The following is a 19106-nucleotide window of genomic DNA, read 5'->3' as shown; positions in this document are numbered from 1 at the left end:
ATCCTCTTATTTTAGAACGGCTATTTTTAAATATTCCTTAATGTCTTCTTATAGAAACAGCCGACATATGATATAATATCTTTTTTTATCATACCTTTTATATAGTACCTTGGACTACATCTGGACCCTGTTTGCTCTCCCCAGCACTGTTAGCGCATAATTTTCTGAAGGAATGATGTATCTTCCATTCTGACATTAACACGTGTATTTATTGCTACTATGTGAAAACAAACGGCTGTCGCCACTGTAAGGTAAATTTGCCTTCTTGTACCTTCTCTTTTGCCTTCATTTAAATTATAGAAAAGGGAAAATAAAGCATCTCGGTTTTTCACGCTTATGGAACAACGTCGACGAGTGCAAGCGCGACGCGCTAGGAAATATATATATATATATATATATATATATATATATATATATATATATATATATATATATATATATATATATATATATATATAGAATGAAGAATGCACGACATAAAGGTTTGTGTACGCGGCCAAGTGGGAGCGCTCCAGAGAAACGTACAATCCACCTATGCACGACGACAAGCGTGTAGCTCGCATACATTCACACTCGCCGGAACCGGCGAATCCAAATCCGGCAAAGGTCATCCGCTGCTTACGTGCTCGCAGTTGCTAGCGGCGACCACCTCCTGGCATGCCTGAATATCGTCTTCACTCGAGCGTGCAATCCCGAGAGCACGTGAGTCGAACTGATAGCCTTTTCCTGCACCGCGTGCGGAAACGCGATGCGATAACTGCCTCGTACGACGTGTACTACCGCGCATACGAATTATACCTAGGTGACCTCGCTGTCAACCCACCCCCCCGCCTAGAAGCAATCGCAGATACATCCACCGAGGCAAACCAGCTTCGACGGAAGGGCGGCTCGCCAGTACTTAAAAATGCGCACGAAGTGTCAGAGCTGAGGGAATACATTTTAGTAAACAGCAACACAAGACGCCATAACGATCACAGTTTACAAGGATAAGAAAGTTAGATGATCGTATTGTTTCTTCATAAATACGACCCTCCTATTTCCCCTCGTGCGTCCACTAGCGGCAGGCTGTAACGGCAGGCTTCAACTGTGTCTTGCAGTCTTCTCATCTTATTACTTTGCAGTAGAAAGAAACCTATTCATTATTTAGTACGCGCAACAACGACCGCTCGCGCAGTGTCTTATGACAATCATCTGCCAGTAATTCCTTGTTTACTGCGGTAGCTCCTAAAGTTAGTGCATTCGTACACCCTACATTTACCCTTATGCTGCCTAATGCACGTCAATTATATCTATTGTGCGCTCATGTTTCTCGTCTGATGGGAGTCCATCTAGCGTGATGGGACTGCAAAGCTCCTCACTGGGTTCACCAGCGTAGTCGGGCATGGGTATTTTCGTAGGAGGGGGCATATGTTTGGAGGCCAGGTTGCTGAACATGGTCGGCAGGTCAGCTGAATGTTCATGCAGCAGTTTATTCATCTGGTGGTTATTGTGCATCCTAGACGTGGTTGGGTCGAGCAGGTGCCGGAGCAATTGCCAGGTCTTTTTAGTGCTGAGATTACCATACGCTCCTTCACAAACCTGAGCCCATTGCTGTGCCGCCAATTTGATAGCGTATTGTTGGATCTGAGAGTATAATTTGGCGATTCTGATTCGGAGTTTGTGATTGTAACGTGCTGTTAGCCATTTCCTAAGTAAAGCTTGCTTCGTTTCCCACATGTGTAGGGGCTTGGAATCAATTGTGGCCAAGAGTGTGTCTAGCCGGAGGGTGGTGCTATGGGTCTCTACGTCTGCCTGCAAGGCGTTCGCCTATTGCTCAATGTCGGTAATGGTTTCTTCGTTAGTGTTGCAGCAAGATTACCTGAATTCCGTCCAATTGGTAATCCTTAGTGGTTTCGTGGCTAGCGGTATGTGCTTAATATCTACACGGAGCTCGAGGATGTAATGGTCGCTTCATACCCATACCCGACTATGCTGGTGAACCCAATGAGGAGCTCTGCAGTCCCATCACAGAAGTGGAGGTTCGACATGACCTCAACCAAGTGCGAACCACCATGGCACTAGGCCCAGACTCTGTGACCAACAAAACGCTTCGCAACCTCGATGAGCAATCCATACGCACTCACCGAGTATTAAAACCACTGTCTCGAAGAGGGGGAGATACCCCAACAATGAAAAGCAGCCAAAGTGATCTTCATTCCAAAGCCGAATAAGCCAATTCATATTGATAACCTCCGTCCAATGCATAGGGAAGATCTTGGAGCACGTAATCCACCTACGCCCCTCCAAATACTTTGAACCTAATCACTTATTCCCTTTGGAAATGACTTGCTTTCGCAAATCTCCTTCTTGTCAGGATGTCATGCTAAGGCTCAAAGAAGACATCGAACCGAGCGACGCACGTGACACACAAGCGTTGCTCGGCCTCGACCTCAAGGGCGCCTTCAATAACGTGTCCCACTTGGCCACACTACGTGAACTTAGTAGTATAAACTGCGGTGAGCGAATCTACCGCTGTATACGCAGCTTCCTCACGAAGCGCACTGCGACGCTACAATTAGGTAGAGAACAATCTGGCCAAATAAGTTTAGGAAGCATTGGCACGTCCCAAAGTGCAGTACTTTCCGTCCTCCTCTTCAATTTGGCTATGCGACCTTTGGCTTTCACTCTCAAGAAGATTCCTGACCTCCGATTTACACTGTACGCGGACGATATTACGCTGTAGATGACCGGAGGTTCTGACGGGCACATCCAAGACACCCTCCAAGCAGCAATTTCTCAGGTCGAACAAGTAGGTCACGAGTTGAATCTCACGTGCTCCCCCACCAAATCACAGCTTCTCCTTCTGCGCCCCACAAGACGCTTCAGGACTTCACCCCCGAATATCCAACTCACGATTTAAGGGCACCCTATGCCCCAAGTAGACAGGATAAGGGTCCTAGGATTACACCTCCAACGCAACCGAGTAAATCAGCATACCTTGCAAGCGCTACAAACAACGGTAGATAATACGCTCCGCCTGATAGGAAGGTGTTTGGGATCGGACTGCTGGTATGATCTGTTGGGAACTCGGCGCTGACGCCCGTGGTTGTACCTGGGTCGCAAGCCCCAAGGGTAGCGTTGGCCTGGCGGCCTGGGGTACAACTGGAAGCATCCGAAGGTCCCGGCAAAGCATGAGTCGACTGGTAACAACGAAACAACTTGTTTATTTTAACATCGCAAAGAGTTGGTGGTCAGGTTTGACCGTAGTAGAGAGACGGGAGAGCACTTCACTCAACAGAAGAAATCGGAGCCCTCCTCTTTGGCGTCCGGGGGCAGCTGTTTTTATACTCTCGCAGTTGAGGGCAAGAAGGAACCCCTCAAAAGACGAGCACGTGAATGTACAATGGGCTAATGGTGACGCACACTGTCGTGGCGCTGCGCACGATCTCGTAGCACCCTGTCGTGGCGCTGCGCACGATCTCGTAGCACCCTGTCGTGGCGCTGCGCACGATCTCGTAGCACTCTGTCGTGGCGCTGCGCACGATCTCGTAGCACCCTGTCGTGGCGCTGCCGGTCGGACACAATGACTGTAATGAGAGGCTGGTCCCTGCTTTGGCATCGCCTGTTTCGGGCACAATGACTGGAACGAGATCCCTGCTTTGGCATCGCCTGTTTCGGGCACAATGACTGGAACGAGATCCCTGCTTTGGCATCGCCTGTTTCGGGCCCAATAACTGGAATGAGATCCCTGCTTTGGCATCGCCTGTTTCGGGCACAATGACTGGAATGCGAGGAGGATCCCTAGGCGGTCGCATCGCCGCAGACGCGCCTGGAAACACCTGGCGATGAGTGTTGCGGCGACGACGATCGGGCCAAAATGTCTGCCGCCCCGCCGCAGTCGCGCCGGCAAAACCACGTGTCGCAGGCGAAACGCAACAAAGGGTTTCCAACAAACACGGAGGGCTTCGAGAGAAGGAGCTAATTCAGCTAATCAAGGCTTTTGTCTTAAGCAAAATCACCTTCGCACTACCGTATCTCTCACTCTCTAGGCAGGAAGAGGATAGTGTGAATTGCTTGATCCGCAAAATAGACAAAGTCCCTCTTGGTGTTCCAATTCGAGCATCCACACAAAGGGTGACGGCCACGGCCTCACTAAATACCCTTCAAGAATACCGCAATACCACAAACTCACCACCACTGAAGCTGGGCGTGAGATCCTGTCATTCGAATGAGAAATGTCATTCGAATGGAATGACATTTGCCATCGAATGACCGAATGTATACTCTTGACACCAGATAGACAACAGCGACACGCAACGCTAAAAAATAATGCGTGCATCAGCAAAGTCAGAAGATATTTTTTAGACTTATAAAAAGGAATAATTATTTTTGCCGCGATGATATTTTCACCACGGGCTGTGCTCAAGCGCTATTGCTCTTTGCATCGTGAGTCTGTTGCGGCGGTCGGCCATATTGGATGTGTTGATCGAAGTGCTTCTAGTTGTGAATAATTGGCGCCAAAATGTTTTCGCCCGTCTTAAAATTACTCGCAAAAGTTCCGAAACACGTTTAATAGGCACAAAATTTCTTTGGATTTCACAAATTTTGTTCCAGATCGTCATTGCCGTCATTTGCGAATGACATTATATATTACTGTGTACCACCGCAAGAGACCGAATGGCATTCGATGCATCGAATGCCATTCGATTCGAATGACATTAAATCTTCCCGTTTGACAGGGGTGTATACCTGTGTCACACGGGCATATTTGGAAGGCCTTCCAATCAACGGCCTTTGAAACGCCACAACTCTATCGACTCAAAGGAGTTGTCGCGCTGCTACACGGCACTTTTGAAAGGCCGTTGAGTGGTCCAGGCGTTTCTCGCAAAATTGTGTGGCGCTGCGGATCTTTATTATCGTTTTCATGTCACGAAAAGTTAAAGAACATTAAAACCATTTAAAAACACTATAATTTCTTTTATGTTTGTTTATACATTAAAAAATTTGTTTATACATTGCCATACATATACGCTTAGTTTTTAAGTTGTTGAGTAGCGAAACTGCGGCAACGTTTGCGCCGCTCGATGCGGCTGCCGTTTTGGTGTGTGTTCGCACATGTCAAGTGGCAAAAACACTTTATTGAGTAATGAATAACACTCATATATAGTATTGTTAGAGCATTTGATTTGATTTGATTTGTTCTTTCTAAACGTGAGTGCGAGCACACTGTGAACGAGAGGGCATGTTCGTGCTGTTTCCGCTTCCGTTGCTCAAAGGCCATCGAGATTTCGATAGAGTTGTAGGGTGCTCCGTTGACTCGATAGACTATTGACTCGGCGGCCTTCGAAACCGCCCGTGTAGCAGCTCGAACTTGACCTTTGAGTCAACTGACAATCGGTTGGAAGGCCTTCCAAACGCCCGTGTGACACGGGTATTAGACTGTTATCCGGAACTTCTGTAACGGCTACATTAACAACCTCTCGCACTCTCTACTTGTCGCTCACCCACCAGAAAACGACATCGCTCTCGTATGGACTCCAGCACATCAAGGACTCCACGTTAACTAAATGGCTCATGCAGCTGCTCGAGGATTCACGGAGCGAGTGGCCGCAAATATGGGCCTAACTCTAGAACCCAATGACTCCCAACAACACACCAATGAAGACACTCATCACATTCAATGACATTTGCACAAATTGCAGACACCAACGCCTAATGTATCCACCTCTCTATGTGCCTAGAACGCGCCAGAGAGAAATACTGTGGCGCCAACTACAAACTCGCACTTTCCTTACCCCGCGCACTTTGCACTTATTCTTTCCCGCCACATACCCGACACCCGAGTGTCGCTTTGGCCCTCTCCAGATAGCAGATCTGTCCCATATAATGTGGCAATGCCCCATCAAAACTCCCCCCGCACGCTCAAACCATTAATTAGTCGCGAGGAGTTGTGGGAGACTGCCCTGCGCAGCTCCGATCCCACCCTACACGAACGAGTTCTGAGGTGGGCTGAGGAGGTATATCAATTTCTTCTTCTTTGTGTGTGTGTGTGTGTGTGTGTGTGTGTGTGTGTGTGTGTGTGTGTGTGTGTGTGTGTGTGTGTGTGTGTGTGTGTGTGTGTGTGTGTGTGTGTGTGTGTGTGTGTGTGTGTGTGTGTGTGTGTGTGAAGCAGACGCCACTTTGTCTCGTATAACGATCGGCAAACAATATTTGCAGTAGTGTCTAACAGTCTTGAAATTCGCGAAACTGCGTGTAAAAAAGTTCACTAATGTGGAAAGTTGGACTAGTTGGTGATTAATCATCGTACCTTGGTGGTGAAGCAGCGCGCTGACAAGGACGAGGCGGAGACACACAAGCATAACGGAAGCAGCGAGTGTCGTGTATTCTTGTGTCTCCGCCTTGTCCTTGTCAGTGCGCTGCTTCACAACCAAGGTATGATGCGTGTGAAAAATTGTGCGTAACTGTTTAAAGCAAAGTCAAACGCACCCGCATTTTCCAAATTGCATTACCGATTTCGGGGCCCCATAAATGCAAGCAAGTCTCGTAGAGTAACGGGAATGAACTTCCCGAACAAGTAAACCTCTTCATCTCTCCCCACCAACACCAGCTTCACTCTAACTGGAAACTCGAGATAAGGATTTGCAGCAGACGTGCCCCGCGCACTTTAGTTTATTGCCTGTTTTTGCCGTCTGGAATTTTGCAGCTGAGCAAAGGGCTCCCCGATAGACGAAAAGTGCAACACGACGGGGAAAGGAAACTTAACGAGCATTGCTGATAAGTCCTGCTGATAATTTATGGGTTATTAAATGTGACACCGCCTGGCTACTCGCTGGATAAGCTCAATTAAAGCAGCGCTTCCGCGACAACCGTAAAGGTGCGCTCACACAAGCGGGAGACTTCCCGCAGCGGCACAGCGTCAACGCCAACGCTGCGTCGCAGCTCCTCCGAATGACGCTCACACTGCGCGCGTTTTCTCACTGCGGTTGTCTTGGAATGTAGAGAGAGGAGGCGTTGAGGGAGGACCCTAACGAGCAGAGAGAGAAGGGGATAGTCACGTGACACCAGAGAGGACTGGAAAGCGCGCTCTTTTCCCGCGTCGTCGTCTTGATCGTCTGCTAGCTCTCCTCCCGTCGCCCTTTTTGTCACGAGGATGGCTGGTTCGAACGATGAGCTGTTGGCTACGGTAAACGTACTCATACTTGCTTGTTCGCTGCTTCTGCACCGTCGCCTCAAGTCGCATGTTCATGCTGGCAAAGCAACTACCGAGTGTCCCGCGGCACGAGCGCAGCCTCCGCCGACGGGGTCACTGAACTGGGACCGAGGTCACAGTTCACGGTCGGCCCCCATTGGCTGTTCTCGTCAGCGGCGCGGGAAAAATAGCTACCGGACCCATCGCTCTGCGGGACGGCACAGCAGCCTGTCTGCGGGAGAAAAACCGGATTGTGCGGGAAGCGGCGCGCGGAAAACGTTCTGCGTTGCGCGTTTTCCCGCCACTGTGAACGCGCCTTAATGCGGCGCTTGTTCGCGAGATTTCGGTATGAAGGATGGTAGGATAGTAACGCAAGAATAGAGACGAGAAAAGGAGGGGGGTGGGATGGAAGTAGGCGGAGGGGGCTTGTTTGTAATTTAGAGAATACACAGTTTCCATCAACTTCAGTTCAATCGTGCGTTTTTAATGCCATTCAATCTTTCGTTTCTTTTGATGATGTTGTTGTCCTCGAATACTGCACAGTCATTACGACGAATGCGGTGGCAAACTCAGCCGTTATACTTTATTCAAACGGGTCGGATGACTCGCCCAATCCGCGAGGAAGCAAATAGAGTCCTCCAAGCTTCTACGGTGCAAGTCGACTAGTCGCGAAGGACCACGCATCACCGCTGTACCGCCTTCTCTCTCTTTCCTCTTCAACCTGCTCCCACCGTCCGCTGTCACGTCGATCAGGTAGCCTTCTATACAGCGACGCTTCGGTCGTCACTCCAGCTAGGACTCCGCCGGTTCCAGAGGGAGGGAGAGTCGGGAGCACGCACACTTCGCCACCGGTCGGCGCCGTGACGACGAGACGCCTCGCTTGCCCCCTTTTGTCGGGCGGTCAATGCCAGGGAGCGGGCAAGGCCGGGCGCTCACGCAACGTGCACGCAACAACAGCTCCGCAGCCTCGGCTGTTTGCTGCGCGCAACAACAACGATGACGAAATGAGGTCTGTGACCGCGGCCGCCGGGAGCTCTGCGGACGAAGGTGATGCCAGCTGTTACGTCGTCCGCCCGACAAGCGCCTTCCCGCTCCTTCGTCTCGCGAGCGAGCGTGTGCAGCCCGAGGGTTCCTGTCTCCGATATAGCAGTGCGTCGCTGTGCAGGCTCTGCCGCGACCTGCCTTGAAAGGATACTGCACCATTCCCTGACTGCACTGCCCACGCGAACGGCTCCGCTGGCAGAAATAAACGCCGCCAGTGACGCGCGTTGCTCCTTCATTCGGGTCCCCTCCCCAACCCCCACCCCCCAGAAAAAAAAAAAAAAAAACGGTGGCCGTCAGCTTTCAGTCACCTGTTTGTTTACGCTCTGGCGGCTTCCCTCGTCAAAGCTTCGTTTATACATGAACTAGACGCGAGAGGGTCGAATCAGAAGTCGGGTGAGTCGGCTTTTACATGCTTCCTCGTTCCGACCAGCTAGCGTTTTCACTAACCCGACAAGACGACTCGCGCCGACTTTGTCGAGTTCGTGTAAGCGTACCTTCGGTTTCTTAACATAGCCAACTAAGATCGTGCGCTCAGCAGTCGGCATGAGTACCTTGACCTAATTGGGATATTGGGGATAACGAGGGTGTTCCAACTAGCGAGGCTCACATTATTGGGATGATATTTATATTAAAATCATAAGTATCCCGTCAAGGCCATTCTGAACTCGCGCATGGGTCCCTACTTTCAGGCGTTCTCGCGTGTGCACACACGCCAATACGCACGCCAGATTTATACGACTCACGAGTGAGCGCCAGCAGAATGAAACTGCACAATGAAATCCGAAGCGCCTGAGAAAAGGAAAGACAACTCCAAAGGAAAGGATGGGTCGACGTTTCCTACGGTGACATGGTATGTACTGTCGCCGTTTTGAGGCAACACGCACACGTCTTACACGAGTCGTTTCGCTTCTCATTCAGGTGCTGCTAGGCATCTTCAAAAACAATATACAATGCACAGTTTAGATTAGTCCGACGTTTTTCTTATACTAAACATGGGCCGCCAGAAGCGCAGTATTCAGGCTCGGTATAACTCCTACGGCGGTTGTATGAACGAAAGGCGGGTGCGGAGCTGAAGATGAAACGAGATAGCAGGAATCGACTAGGTATAAGTGTTCAATCTGCACAGAGCCGCATCGCACCTAAAAAAAAGGTGCCATGATCTCCAATACCCGCCCCCTTCTCTAAATGACACATATCCCTCCGCAGTATTTACATTGCAGCGCAACACGAGCCATGTTTTACTCGTATACCTGCGCGTGCGAGGGTGTTAGTGCACGAGGGGAATATGAAACACGTGTTCATTTGCTTATGATATTGAACTTCTCGAATGGCGTCTGCTTTAACCCAAGTTTCATTGGTCCAATAGTTAGGCGCCTCTTAAATTTCTGTATCGGACGTTGTAAAGACAATATGAACACGACCGTCACCCCGAGAGAGACACGTCATTCCTGAAGTGCAACCGCGGTTTGAGCTACCCCATGCAGAGACCGTCGGGAGCGCGCGTCTGCCCGTTCAAGCCGCAAGTGTAGCACGAGGAGCCACGCCCAAAGAAGGGCCGCAAAGGAATGGTGCCGCGTGCAGGCGTTTGCTGCTATGCGCATAGATAAGGCGACGACGCGTTCTGCGGACCCTCACTGCGACCCTCGACGAGATAAGGCGGTCGCGATACGCTCTCCAAATAGACGCGGTGCGCGCCTTCGATCCACTCCACGGATCCGACCGAAACGGCTGCGCGCCGACGGACCCTGCGAACATTCCCGCGGCGCACAGCAATAGCGAACGCCATTCGATTCGGTGGGACAGGCAACGGGCATCTGCGTCCAATCTCGGGTTCGTCGCTGCGGGCGAGCCGGTCTGAAGCCTCGACCTTTTCAGGCCAGACGCTTCAAGGAACTGGCGCGCCTTGATTGATCCCAATCCTCTGCACTCCGATGGTGGGCAGCCGGTTGTGGTCTGCCTCAGCTGGCGGATATTGAGAGCAGGGGGAAAAACATAAACAGGCAAAATGCTGTGACGGACGTACGATTCTGCCTACGCCCACTTTCTGGAGTCCGCACTGAGGGGAGTCACTTCGGAGTTATTCGGCACTCTTGCGTTGCGTATCAACAGGGCTCAAAAGAGGGTGACAGGGTACATATTAAAATGGCGCATCTCGTGCCTCGCAAAGTGTGCCAAGCTCGACGTTGGCGCCGACATTGTATAAGGAGGCTTTACATGCAAGAAACGAAGCGGCAGCCAGGCTCGTGAGTTCGGTAGGAATCTATACGCGGTGCCTCCCTGAGTGTTAGTAGTGCATTTGTTTACTTTATTGTCCATGACGTGAGGGTGATAGGTTTTTTGGCATCGCGTATAGTGGTATAGGAGAACCACAAGACTTTCCGCTGTAGATTAATAATAACAGTAAAATAAAGTCCGTCGGACGGATGCGCCAAGTTGGCCATCCATTTTCCGCGTTTTCCGATTAACAATTTAAACACTTCATTGTTTCCACCCTGCGTCAGCTGCTGGGACGCGACCGCGCTGCCGCCATCACCCAGATGGGCCACTCGGCGCGACCGCACTTATAAGAATAACGTAGAGCGAAAATGGAACGTTACAAAATACGGACGGACCGTGTACACTGCATCTGTAAAGCAACGCGCACTGTACTACGAGCTGCGATTAACCTTGAATTGTCCGACGACTGCGGATCGTTGACCGGCGGCCGTCCACTTCGCATATAAACGAGCAAGCGCAGCCATTCGACCGGCGCTGCTCCATAGCCCGATCACTCGTCGCGGCGAGAACGGAGTCGCACCGATCGCACGACCGGCAGACAACGGTACCAGCACGTCGCGCACATATTATACCGCGCCGCCGGAGGCCGACCTTTGGACCCAGTACAGTACAGCCTCGCTCAAAAGCCGGATGGCGAGTCGTCGTCACCATGAGCGACCAAAGAGAATGAAAAGAGGGCGTTATCGCGCCCCAACACCTTTCCTTCCATTTTTTTTTTCCTGAAAGAAGTCCGTCGCTATGGCGCACCCGCGCTTTTTCCGTCGGAGCCACGCCTAACGTACGTTCGGAGCGGCGCAGTTTTTGTCGCCGTCCTGTCGGGTTGCGTTCCGCCTTTAAGCTCATGACTGTTCGCTGTCCTCCGAGCAAAGGGTCTCCTCTCTTCAGCACAGCTGGAGACGATGAAACGGTTGCGCCGATGACGAACGTTCATCGCGACCAGGGCCGTACCAGAATACGGGAGGGAGGGGGAGCAAATAGAGGATTCCGATGCCCTTCCGAAATGTATCGCTGCGGCGACATACTGCTTCGCACAACTATAGTTGCTCCGCAAAAAAAGCATGATTTCCTTAAAAACACATTTATAATTGTGAAATGTTAGCGGTACGCTTGATTTAACGCGAAAATAAGACAACATAAAGCTTTCAAGATGGCCGCCGTTGTCTCCCGCCAACATGCCCCCCCCCCCCCACCTCCTTTCACTACCCGAAAAAAATGCCCTGGGTATGGCCCTGCTCGCGACATCTTTGCGACGCTTTTCATTTTCTTTTATATTTTTATGAAACCTTCTCATATTCCATGACATACCTGTTTAGTAAATAAACTAAATCATGGCAGTTTTACCTACCAGAACCACACATCACAGCGTAGTGGGGACTTCGGCTTAATTTCAACCGTATACATCGATATACGACGATACGAGGTAACAAGCGCATAGTCTGGTCGCTGGAAAGCCACAGACGAGATACGTCCTAGCCTTCTCTTTTTCTTCTCCCTTTTTACAGGTCTCATAGCGTCCAGTCCGAAACGGAGACAAAAAAACAACGTGATAACATCAGCACAGGCAGCTTTTGCTATCAGGCAGACTGTGTTGAATCGGGCTATTGGTACATGATAAAAGTTAAACAAAATGGCGCTATCGACAAGAAAAAGAACTAACGAGGAGCAAGACGATGGCGGCCGCTGTGTCGTGTGCTCATACACTGCTTGTTGTCGTGGGTAGCGCAGTCCGGCTCAGTCAGTCGCCCGCTGCTCTATGCTGCGTCTCGTGACCATTTCGACTGTTTTCACAGCGCGCACTTGCTAAGGAAATAGAGAACAACCGAAGAGTGAAAAAGCTGAACCACAGCTATTTCACTCTTTCCATGTCCTTTCATACACTTCGCATGTGTGCGCTGCGAACACCATCAAAATGAACCGTTACCAACTCGCCCAAGTTCCAACACTTGCTCGCTGTACCGTATGTGCTCATTTAGTTCTGCATCTTTACAGCGCAGTACGGTTCAGTCTCGCCGTGTCGTCTGCTCTCCTCCACGTGCACGTGCACACACACACACACACACACACACACACACACACACACACACACACACACACACACAGCGAAGCAGCTGCGCTTCCATCAGGACGCTCAGACCTGTGAACGCGCCAGCGCGAGCTAAACGAGAACCACAACACCCCTCTCGGAGACTCCTTGCCATGGATTGAGAAGCCAAGAGAAGGAAAGCGAGGTCATCCGCTGCGCCCGTACAGGCAAACACAACAGGTTTCGCTCGAACCGCACGGAACGTCGGCGCCGCCTGCACACCCGCTGCTTGTCTTGGATGTTGTTTTCTTTTCGGGCCCGGGCAGAAGCGGCTCCCCACCGCCTCACCTGCGCTTCGTCGACGTGCTCGCTCGAATGGTGGCCCCCTCCGCAGTTCTCTTCCCAACGCGGGGGGACCGTCCCTCCCTACCGTTTAGCCACGGTCGCAGATTTAACATTCCTGGAATATTCTCTATCTCTCTTTTTTTTTTTTTTTTCGTCGAAGGAAGCCTTGAGACGTACTTGGTGCATCGCATTTTTCTGTCTTTCTTAGGCATCTTGTCTAGACGTGGAGGATAATCAGTTACGTTCCCGATGGACATTTGAATCCTCCGCACGCTTGGACCGTTTTCAGCGGCTGACCGCGCGAGAATGATTGCCGCGGTTTTACACGGCTCCGCGGCAACGATCCTTGAAAGCGATGCAGCTGATTACATTTAAACCTTGCTCGGGCGCGTGCGTAAAATTGCAGGGAGGCCTTAAGACGGTTTTGATGCTCGTTTTAATCAAAATTGGCCCAAAGAGACGGAAAGACGTTAATGATTGTTGGTCTGCCTGGCCATACGCCTAGCTCGCCACTCCAGGGGAGATCGGTGATGCATGAAAAGATCCACTCATAGACAGTACACGCACGCAAAGCACGCCCAAGTAACAAGCACAAGGATACACAAGGTTAAGACGCATCGAGATCATCTCGTTCAGGCCAGCGTCGCGGAGGAAGACTACTAATAGAGAGTTTTAGATTAGGGGCGCGGCTCGCGCACGCAGCGGTACTGCGCATGCATAGACCCAGACGCAAGCCGCTTGAGTCTCCTAATCTAAACCTCTCTAATACCACCTTCGTTGCGCTTCAGTGCAGTGGAATTTTCGCACTCTGGCCTAAATCGAAAAAGTTGGAGGACGCTTAAACATCACCTTTTAAGAGTGGAAGGCGATACCATTCAAGGACCTTTGACTGCTTTTCATGCTTCTCGGCAACTGCAACGTATGTAACCGTAACGTTTATCGGGAAATGCTGGCGGCGAACGCTACGCACGAAGGTAGAAACGCGGGCTCTTGTGTGGTCGATCTCCTGTTATTGTTTTGCACTTTTAATATTTCAGTCTGAGACGAGCTAACATAAAAGATATGCGCTGTCGTTTTTTTTTTATTATTATTATTACATTTGTTTCTGGGTTGCCGTTCTCGAAATTTCGAGGAATCACTTTGTAAAGAATGAAAGGCAAGGTATGAGTAACTCTGGTGGTAGAAGAGTGGTAGGTATGCGTGGTTTGAAATTTAGTTAGAAATTCCTGTAAAACATGTAAAACGCAAGAACGGTTTTCTAAGATAACCCCTGGACCGATTTTAATGAAATTTGTTGCATCTGAGAGATAAATTACAAATTAATAGCTATCCATCATGTACAGATATCACGATTCTCTAAACGGCGTCTATTAGATAAATCAAAGCGAACAAATTCAGTATGTAAATTTATATATTACATGAATTTTTTACGTTGTGTACAGCGGTTCTGCAAAAGCTGTATGTCCATATTACTAACTTTTATCATAATATCAATTTTACCCGCTTTATATGTACTATTAGATGCAATTCACAGAACTGTGATATGCTTTCTGAGTTCTAAGTTTGATAGTTTCGTTTTCTAAAAATTTGCTATTTTTGCCAATTTTTAGTAAATATTGACGACCTAAATGGAAAATTCGAAACGAACAGTCACTGGATTTTAAGGTTTTCTTTTAAATGCAACAAACTTCAGGTTTGGTGGAGTCGTTGCCGAGAAAAACGAATTCTCCTTTTACATGCATTTAGTTAGATTGGAGCACCCGAGCTCGTGCAGCCGGCGATGGAGCCTGAAGCCTTCTGGGCAGAAAAACGCCTAAAGCCGCGACAGGTAGCGGATTGCCTCGTCAATGAGAAGTATTCGAAATCGACTTGTCAAATTTTAACTTTCGCACAGGAACGAGACCACGGCATTGTTGTTTAACCTTACAATTTAATGGGATTTACCCTGAAAGGATTAACTTTATAAATCAGGCCAGGGCCGTTTCAGCAATTTTCGGTAACGGTAACGTCACTATATACCTAAGCGATTTTTCTCTACTAACGTAGTACAGTATAAACTCGCTGACACGTTCCTGTTTAAGTTTTCACGACCATTACGCTCTGAAACACCAGTCTTGTTCAGTTCCCATATACGTATAGGGTCATGTGCATCAGCTTCCCGCTTGTTTTGTGTCACATTAGCTTTCTGTTTCTTTTGTACAGTGCTGTAGCAAGCGTTATCGGGTGTCATGTCTTCCCGGACGACGCGTTCGTTTTCCTTGGTCCCCTAAAACATTTGTCAAGGGGAGTCCACTGTGATTCGACACTTTGCATTATAATTACCACTGCACCCCATTCGCGCCTTCATTAGCATTAGCGGCTGTCCGGTGTGTGCGCTTTCCGGGACAAGTCGTGCACGTGGTCCAGGCAACGGAGAAATCACCAGAGCGGCAAAGACCAAAGAGCGTGCACAAAGGGGGGGGGGGGGGGAGGAAGTACGGAAGCTTCCGCAATACCCTTCCGTGGAATCGATGTTACGCTTATACGCTCACGAGCGAACTACGGTGTTGCACCCTGCGCAAAGCGGAAATACCCGAGTAAAGTCATAGGACGGCCCGAATGCGCGCTCCGCGTTGTGTCTCGGCATGCATATTTAGCGAATTCCTTCCGCGGCCCGAGAGCGTCTCCTGACGGATGGGAAAACAAGAACGCCAAAAAGGCGAGCAACTCTTCACACGGACGCCGACGGCTACGTCAGCCGCGGCGAAGACGTGGGAGAATGCGGCGGCCACGCACGGCACAGAAGAAAAGAAAACCGCACGAACTCTGAATACATGCATACAAAATGACGTACGCGGGCGCATGTAGGCTTGAGCGAAGCGAAGCGTGTCTCGCGAACCCGCTCTTCAACCGCGGATCTTCCGTCACGCTCGCAGACACTCGAGCCCGCTGGGCGAGCTTGACTCGTGAGGCGGAGATCTGGAGCGTCGTGACGCGATGACGGGTCGACGCGAAGTGCAGCTAAACGCAAATCTGTGGGCTGTCTCTCGCGGAAGCGGCAACAAAACAGACTCGGGAGGACCACAGGGCGCCGCGAGCCACTTGCGTTTCTCCTTTTTTGCTTTGGCGAGCTTCGCAGGATTTTACTGCGAGTACAGCACAAGGGCGGATATACTATCTAATCGGCCGTCTAACAGGGTTCAACTGGTCTCGCGTGAATGACTAAGCGCATATGACGGCGTTCACAACGACTCTGTGTATGATAAATGCATCGTCCAAAGCTTGTGATTGCGTTTCCTTCCGCTGAAATTTTGCGAGACAGCGAGAAATGAGAGTGATGCCGCGTCTGCCATCTGTCTTCTTCAAGAAATCCACGGTGCAAGAAAGACGCGGACGAAGAACACGTGCACCACTGGACGGACGCCAACTTCCAATTTAAGTTTATTCAGAAAAAAAGACAAAAAGGAAGAATCTCTAAGCATAGTTAACAATAAGCACGATCATCGCCCGTCATGTCATGTGTGTTCTTTGTCCGCGTCTGTTTTGCGCAGCTGATTTTCTTAAGTATGACTCGCCAGTTCGCTCAAACTGAGAATCTGACAGCAGCTTATAACAGGCCTAATTGCAGGTCTGGAAGTTTGAAGATGCGTAAACGAATCTACAAATTTTATCGCGAGCAATTTGGGGCGGGACAGTTGAGTGAGGTCGGAAGGAAAACCAACACAGACATGCCTTCAAGTACACACGACAAACAATGCGACGTGCGAAAACTAGCGACCCAACCAGCTATTGTACGAGGCTACGATAAGCTTAATCAGCAACAGCCACACATGCTTCCAAATAACTTTAATGTGTTATTTTATAAAGCATATATCGTGCATTTTTGTAAGCGTCGCCCGACTGTTTGCTTGGCCAGGTTGGTTCAGGCGGTAACGTTCTGCTTATCTCTTCAAATGGCCACCATACAGCCTGCTTTGCTCATCTTCCCATGCCGCACTTCTTAGAGGTCACTCTTTGACACATGGCGACGCTCTCTCCGTATAGCTGTTGCTTCGGCGCTTATCATGGGTGAGCGCGGTACGTTGAGAGAACGGCGGCTGATCTGAAAAGAACTCCGGCGTGCACCGAAGAGGGGCGTGGCCGACACGGTTACGGCCCAAATCGACGGCCGTAATTACAGATCCTGGGAGCACGCCTCGATTTCTCTTTCTTTTTTTTTTTCTCTCTCTCTCTCGTGGAGAACGCGGCGTTTTCCAAAGTAGAATTGCTGGAACGGGCAGGTGGCAGGGAACGCCACACGATACCGCTGGCACATGACAGCTTCAGAAAATTTTTTTTTTCTTGCAATACGGGGGAGCATCTTACACACACGACAGGGAGTTTGGCAACGCCGACCACTGCTTCACCGTGCTTTTTTAACAAAATAAGTCACTGGAAACAATAGCGACTCCTCAAAAGTATGCGAATAATCCCATCACGCCGCGGTGGAAATTATAGAAGCTCTATACGGCAAGCGTTTCGAGACAATGGCATGAGGCACTATTAGCGTAGTGGCCAATCCCTTCCCGATATGGAATCAACACACGAAATCCTCGATACGCTTCGGACTTTGTACACACAAGGCTGCGAAAACGTTGTTAAAGGAAACTTCCCACGCAAAACAAACGTGCTCATTCTGGAAGCGGATTGTAACACTGTAATCACTAGGAAGACTTCAACATAGCAACACAACTGTTAGGCAACGCACAGGCAGTACTTATGCCGACGCTAGGAGGCATATCTTATCAGTTCTCGCAGTTACAGAACTTTCCGGGCAAGCAAGCGTGCGCACTCAGGACGGTTGTAAATATTCTCCTTGGGCGGGCGGGCGCCTGCCCGCGACAAGGTCACCAGGAGAAAAGTTTTGAAAACGCGAAGGCCGCGGTGTCTTCTGCACTTCGTGAGCCTTGCGCGTGCGTGTTTTTGCGTTCCTTTGATACCCTATACGATTCTGACGCTTAGAAAAACATGATCTTAAGCGCCACAGCAGTCAACGGCCGCAAAAGAACACCTGTTCACCACCTGCAGTGTTAAAAAAGACAGCGAAGTGGTGGGAGCGCAGCACACGGCACAATTGTGCTAGTTTACACTGGCACGCACGTCGCGCGTGGTTGCGAATGTGCTCTCAAAACGAAACTCGAAGCGACCGATGATCCCTTGCAGGCATTTTAAACCTGGTTACATTTCTATGTACCGAGCACTTGCAAACAACTTATCTGTTTCGACAATATGTCGCCTGTCAACGCCGTGCACGAACTGATCTATTTATCAACGCGACGAAAAAATACGCCCAACGTATCTGCAACTGGAATGCACTCTGCCTAATGCCTACGAAATATTAACAAGCGAAGCTCGGTGTTCAACAAGGTATAACAAAGAACGGCATATATGACTTACAACTCTCCGTCCCGGTTAATGATGAGCTCCACGGTGTAGCCGAAGTGCGAACCGGCAGCGCCTCTGAACACTTTCGGGTGCATCGTATCCAAATTGCTCGCCGAAATCGCACGCAAACAGGCACACAAGAGGAGCACCGTCCACCGCCGCGCTGCTGCCATCGTGAACACAGCCGAAGGAATGACCTGTTTTTCCCCGCACAGTCGCCGGCCGCGGAAGCCGGTCACGAAAACACAGCGTCGGAGTCGCCGATCCGCAAATTTCCTCCGGCACACGGGATGCGCCGACGACCACCTGTTGACAACCACTTGTTCAGCTGCGGGTTAGAGTTGCGTTGTTCGAAGGCGCGCGCTCAGTTGGCTCTGCTACCGTGTCCGCGTGCGAAGCAGGCGCCTACGCCCGGCGAAACGACGGTGGTGAGTCGGTCGGCCGAACACGGGAACTCCGGCGGCAGCGGCGGCGCCGTCTCTCCTCTACTCGGCCAGTCAGTCCGCAGTTTTCCACGCACAAACGCGCACTCACCTTTCTCTCTCTCTCTCTCCACGTGTAGAGGCCAGCGTGAGCCTCCGCCGCCGACACTCAAGAACGCAGGGGAAGTGAGGAGGAGACTGCGAAGAGAACTACCCCGCTACGTCATCTCTTTCGGTGACGTCATGACATGACGCGCAAGTGCGCATGCGCCATGGCGTTACGCACGGAGACTCCAACGAAAGGCCGGATTCGCGCGCGCGCGCCGATGACTACATCCCCACACAGACGGCGCGCGCGACCCAGCGGCTGCCGTAGTTTGCAAGAGAGAGGTTGTGGCTCTACAACTAGGTTAGTTGTACTTGC

The 19106-nt window shown here is 50.3% G+C and overlaps 1 protein-coding gene across 1 annotated transcript in view; it reads right to left on the bottom strand.

Moving 5' to 3' along the window:
* Nucleotides 1-18836, bottom strand: part of LOC142571682 (integrin alpha-9-like) — a 103643-nt gene extending 84807 nt beyond the window's left edge. Inside the window, exon 1 of the mRNA XM_075680215.1 lies at nucleotides 18273-18836. Coding sequence (XP_075536330.1) covers nucleotides 18273-18433 — 161 coding nt within the window. The 5' untranslated portion in view covers nucleotides 18434-18836. The remainder of the gene's footprint in view (nucleotides 1-18272) is intronic.
* Nucleotides 18837-19106: the final 270 nt, after the last annotated feature.

This window comes from Dermacentor variabilis, chromosome 2 (genome assembly GCF_050947875.1).
Source record: "Dermacentor variabilis isolate Ectoservices chromosome 2, ASM5094787v1, whole genome shotgun sequence".
NCBI lineage: Eukaryota > Metazoa > Arthropoda > Arachnida > Ixodida > Ixodidae > Dermacentor > Dermacentor variabilis.
Note: the sequence above shows the minus strand (reverse complement) of the source record. Positions and strands in the feature narration are given on the sequence as shown.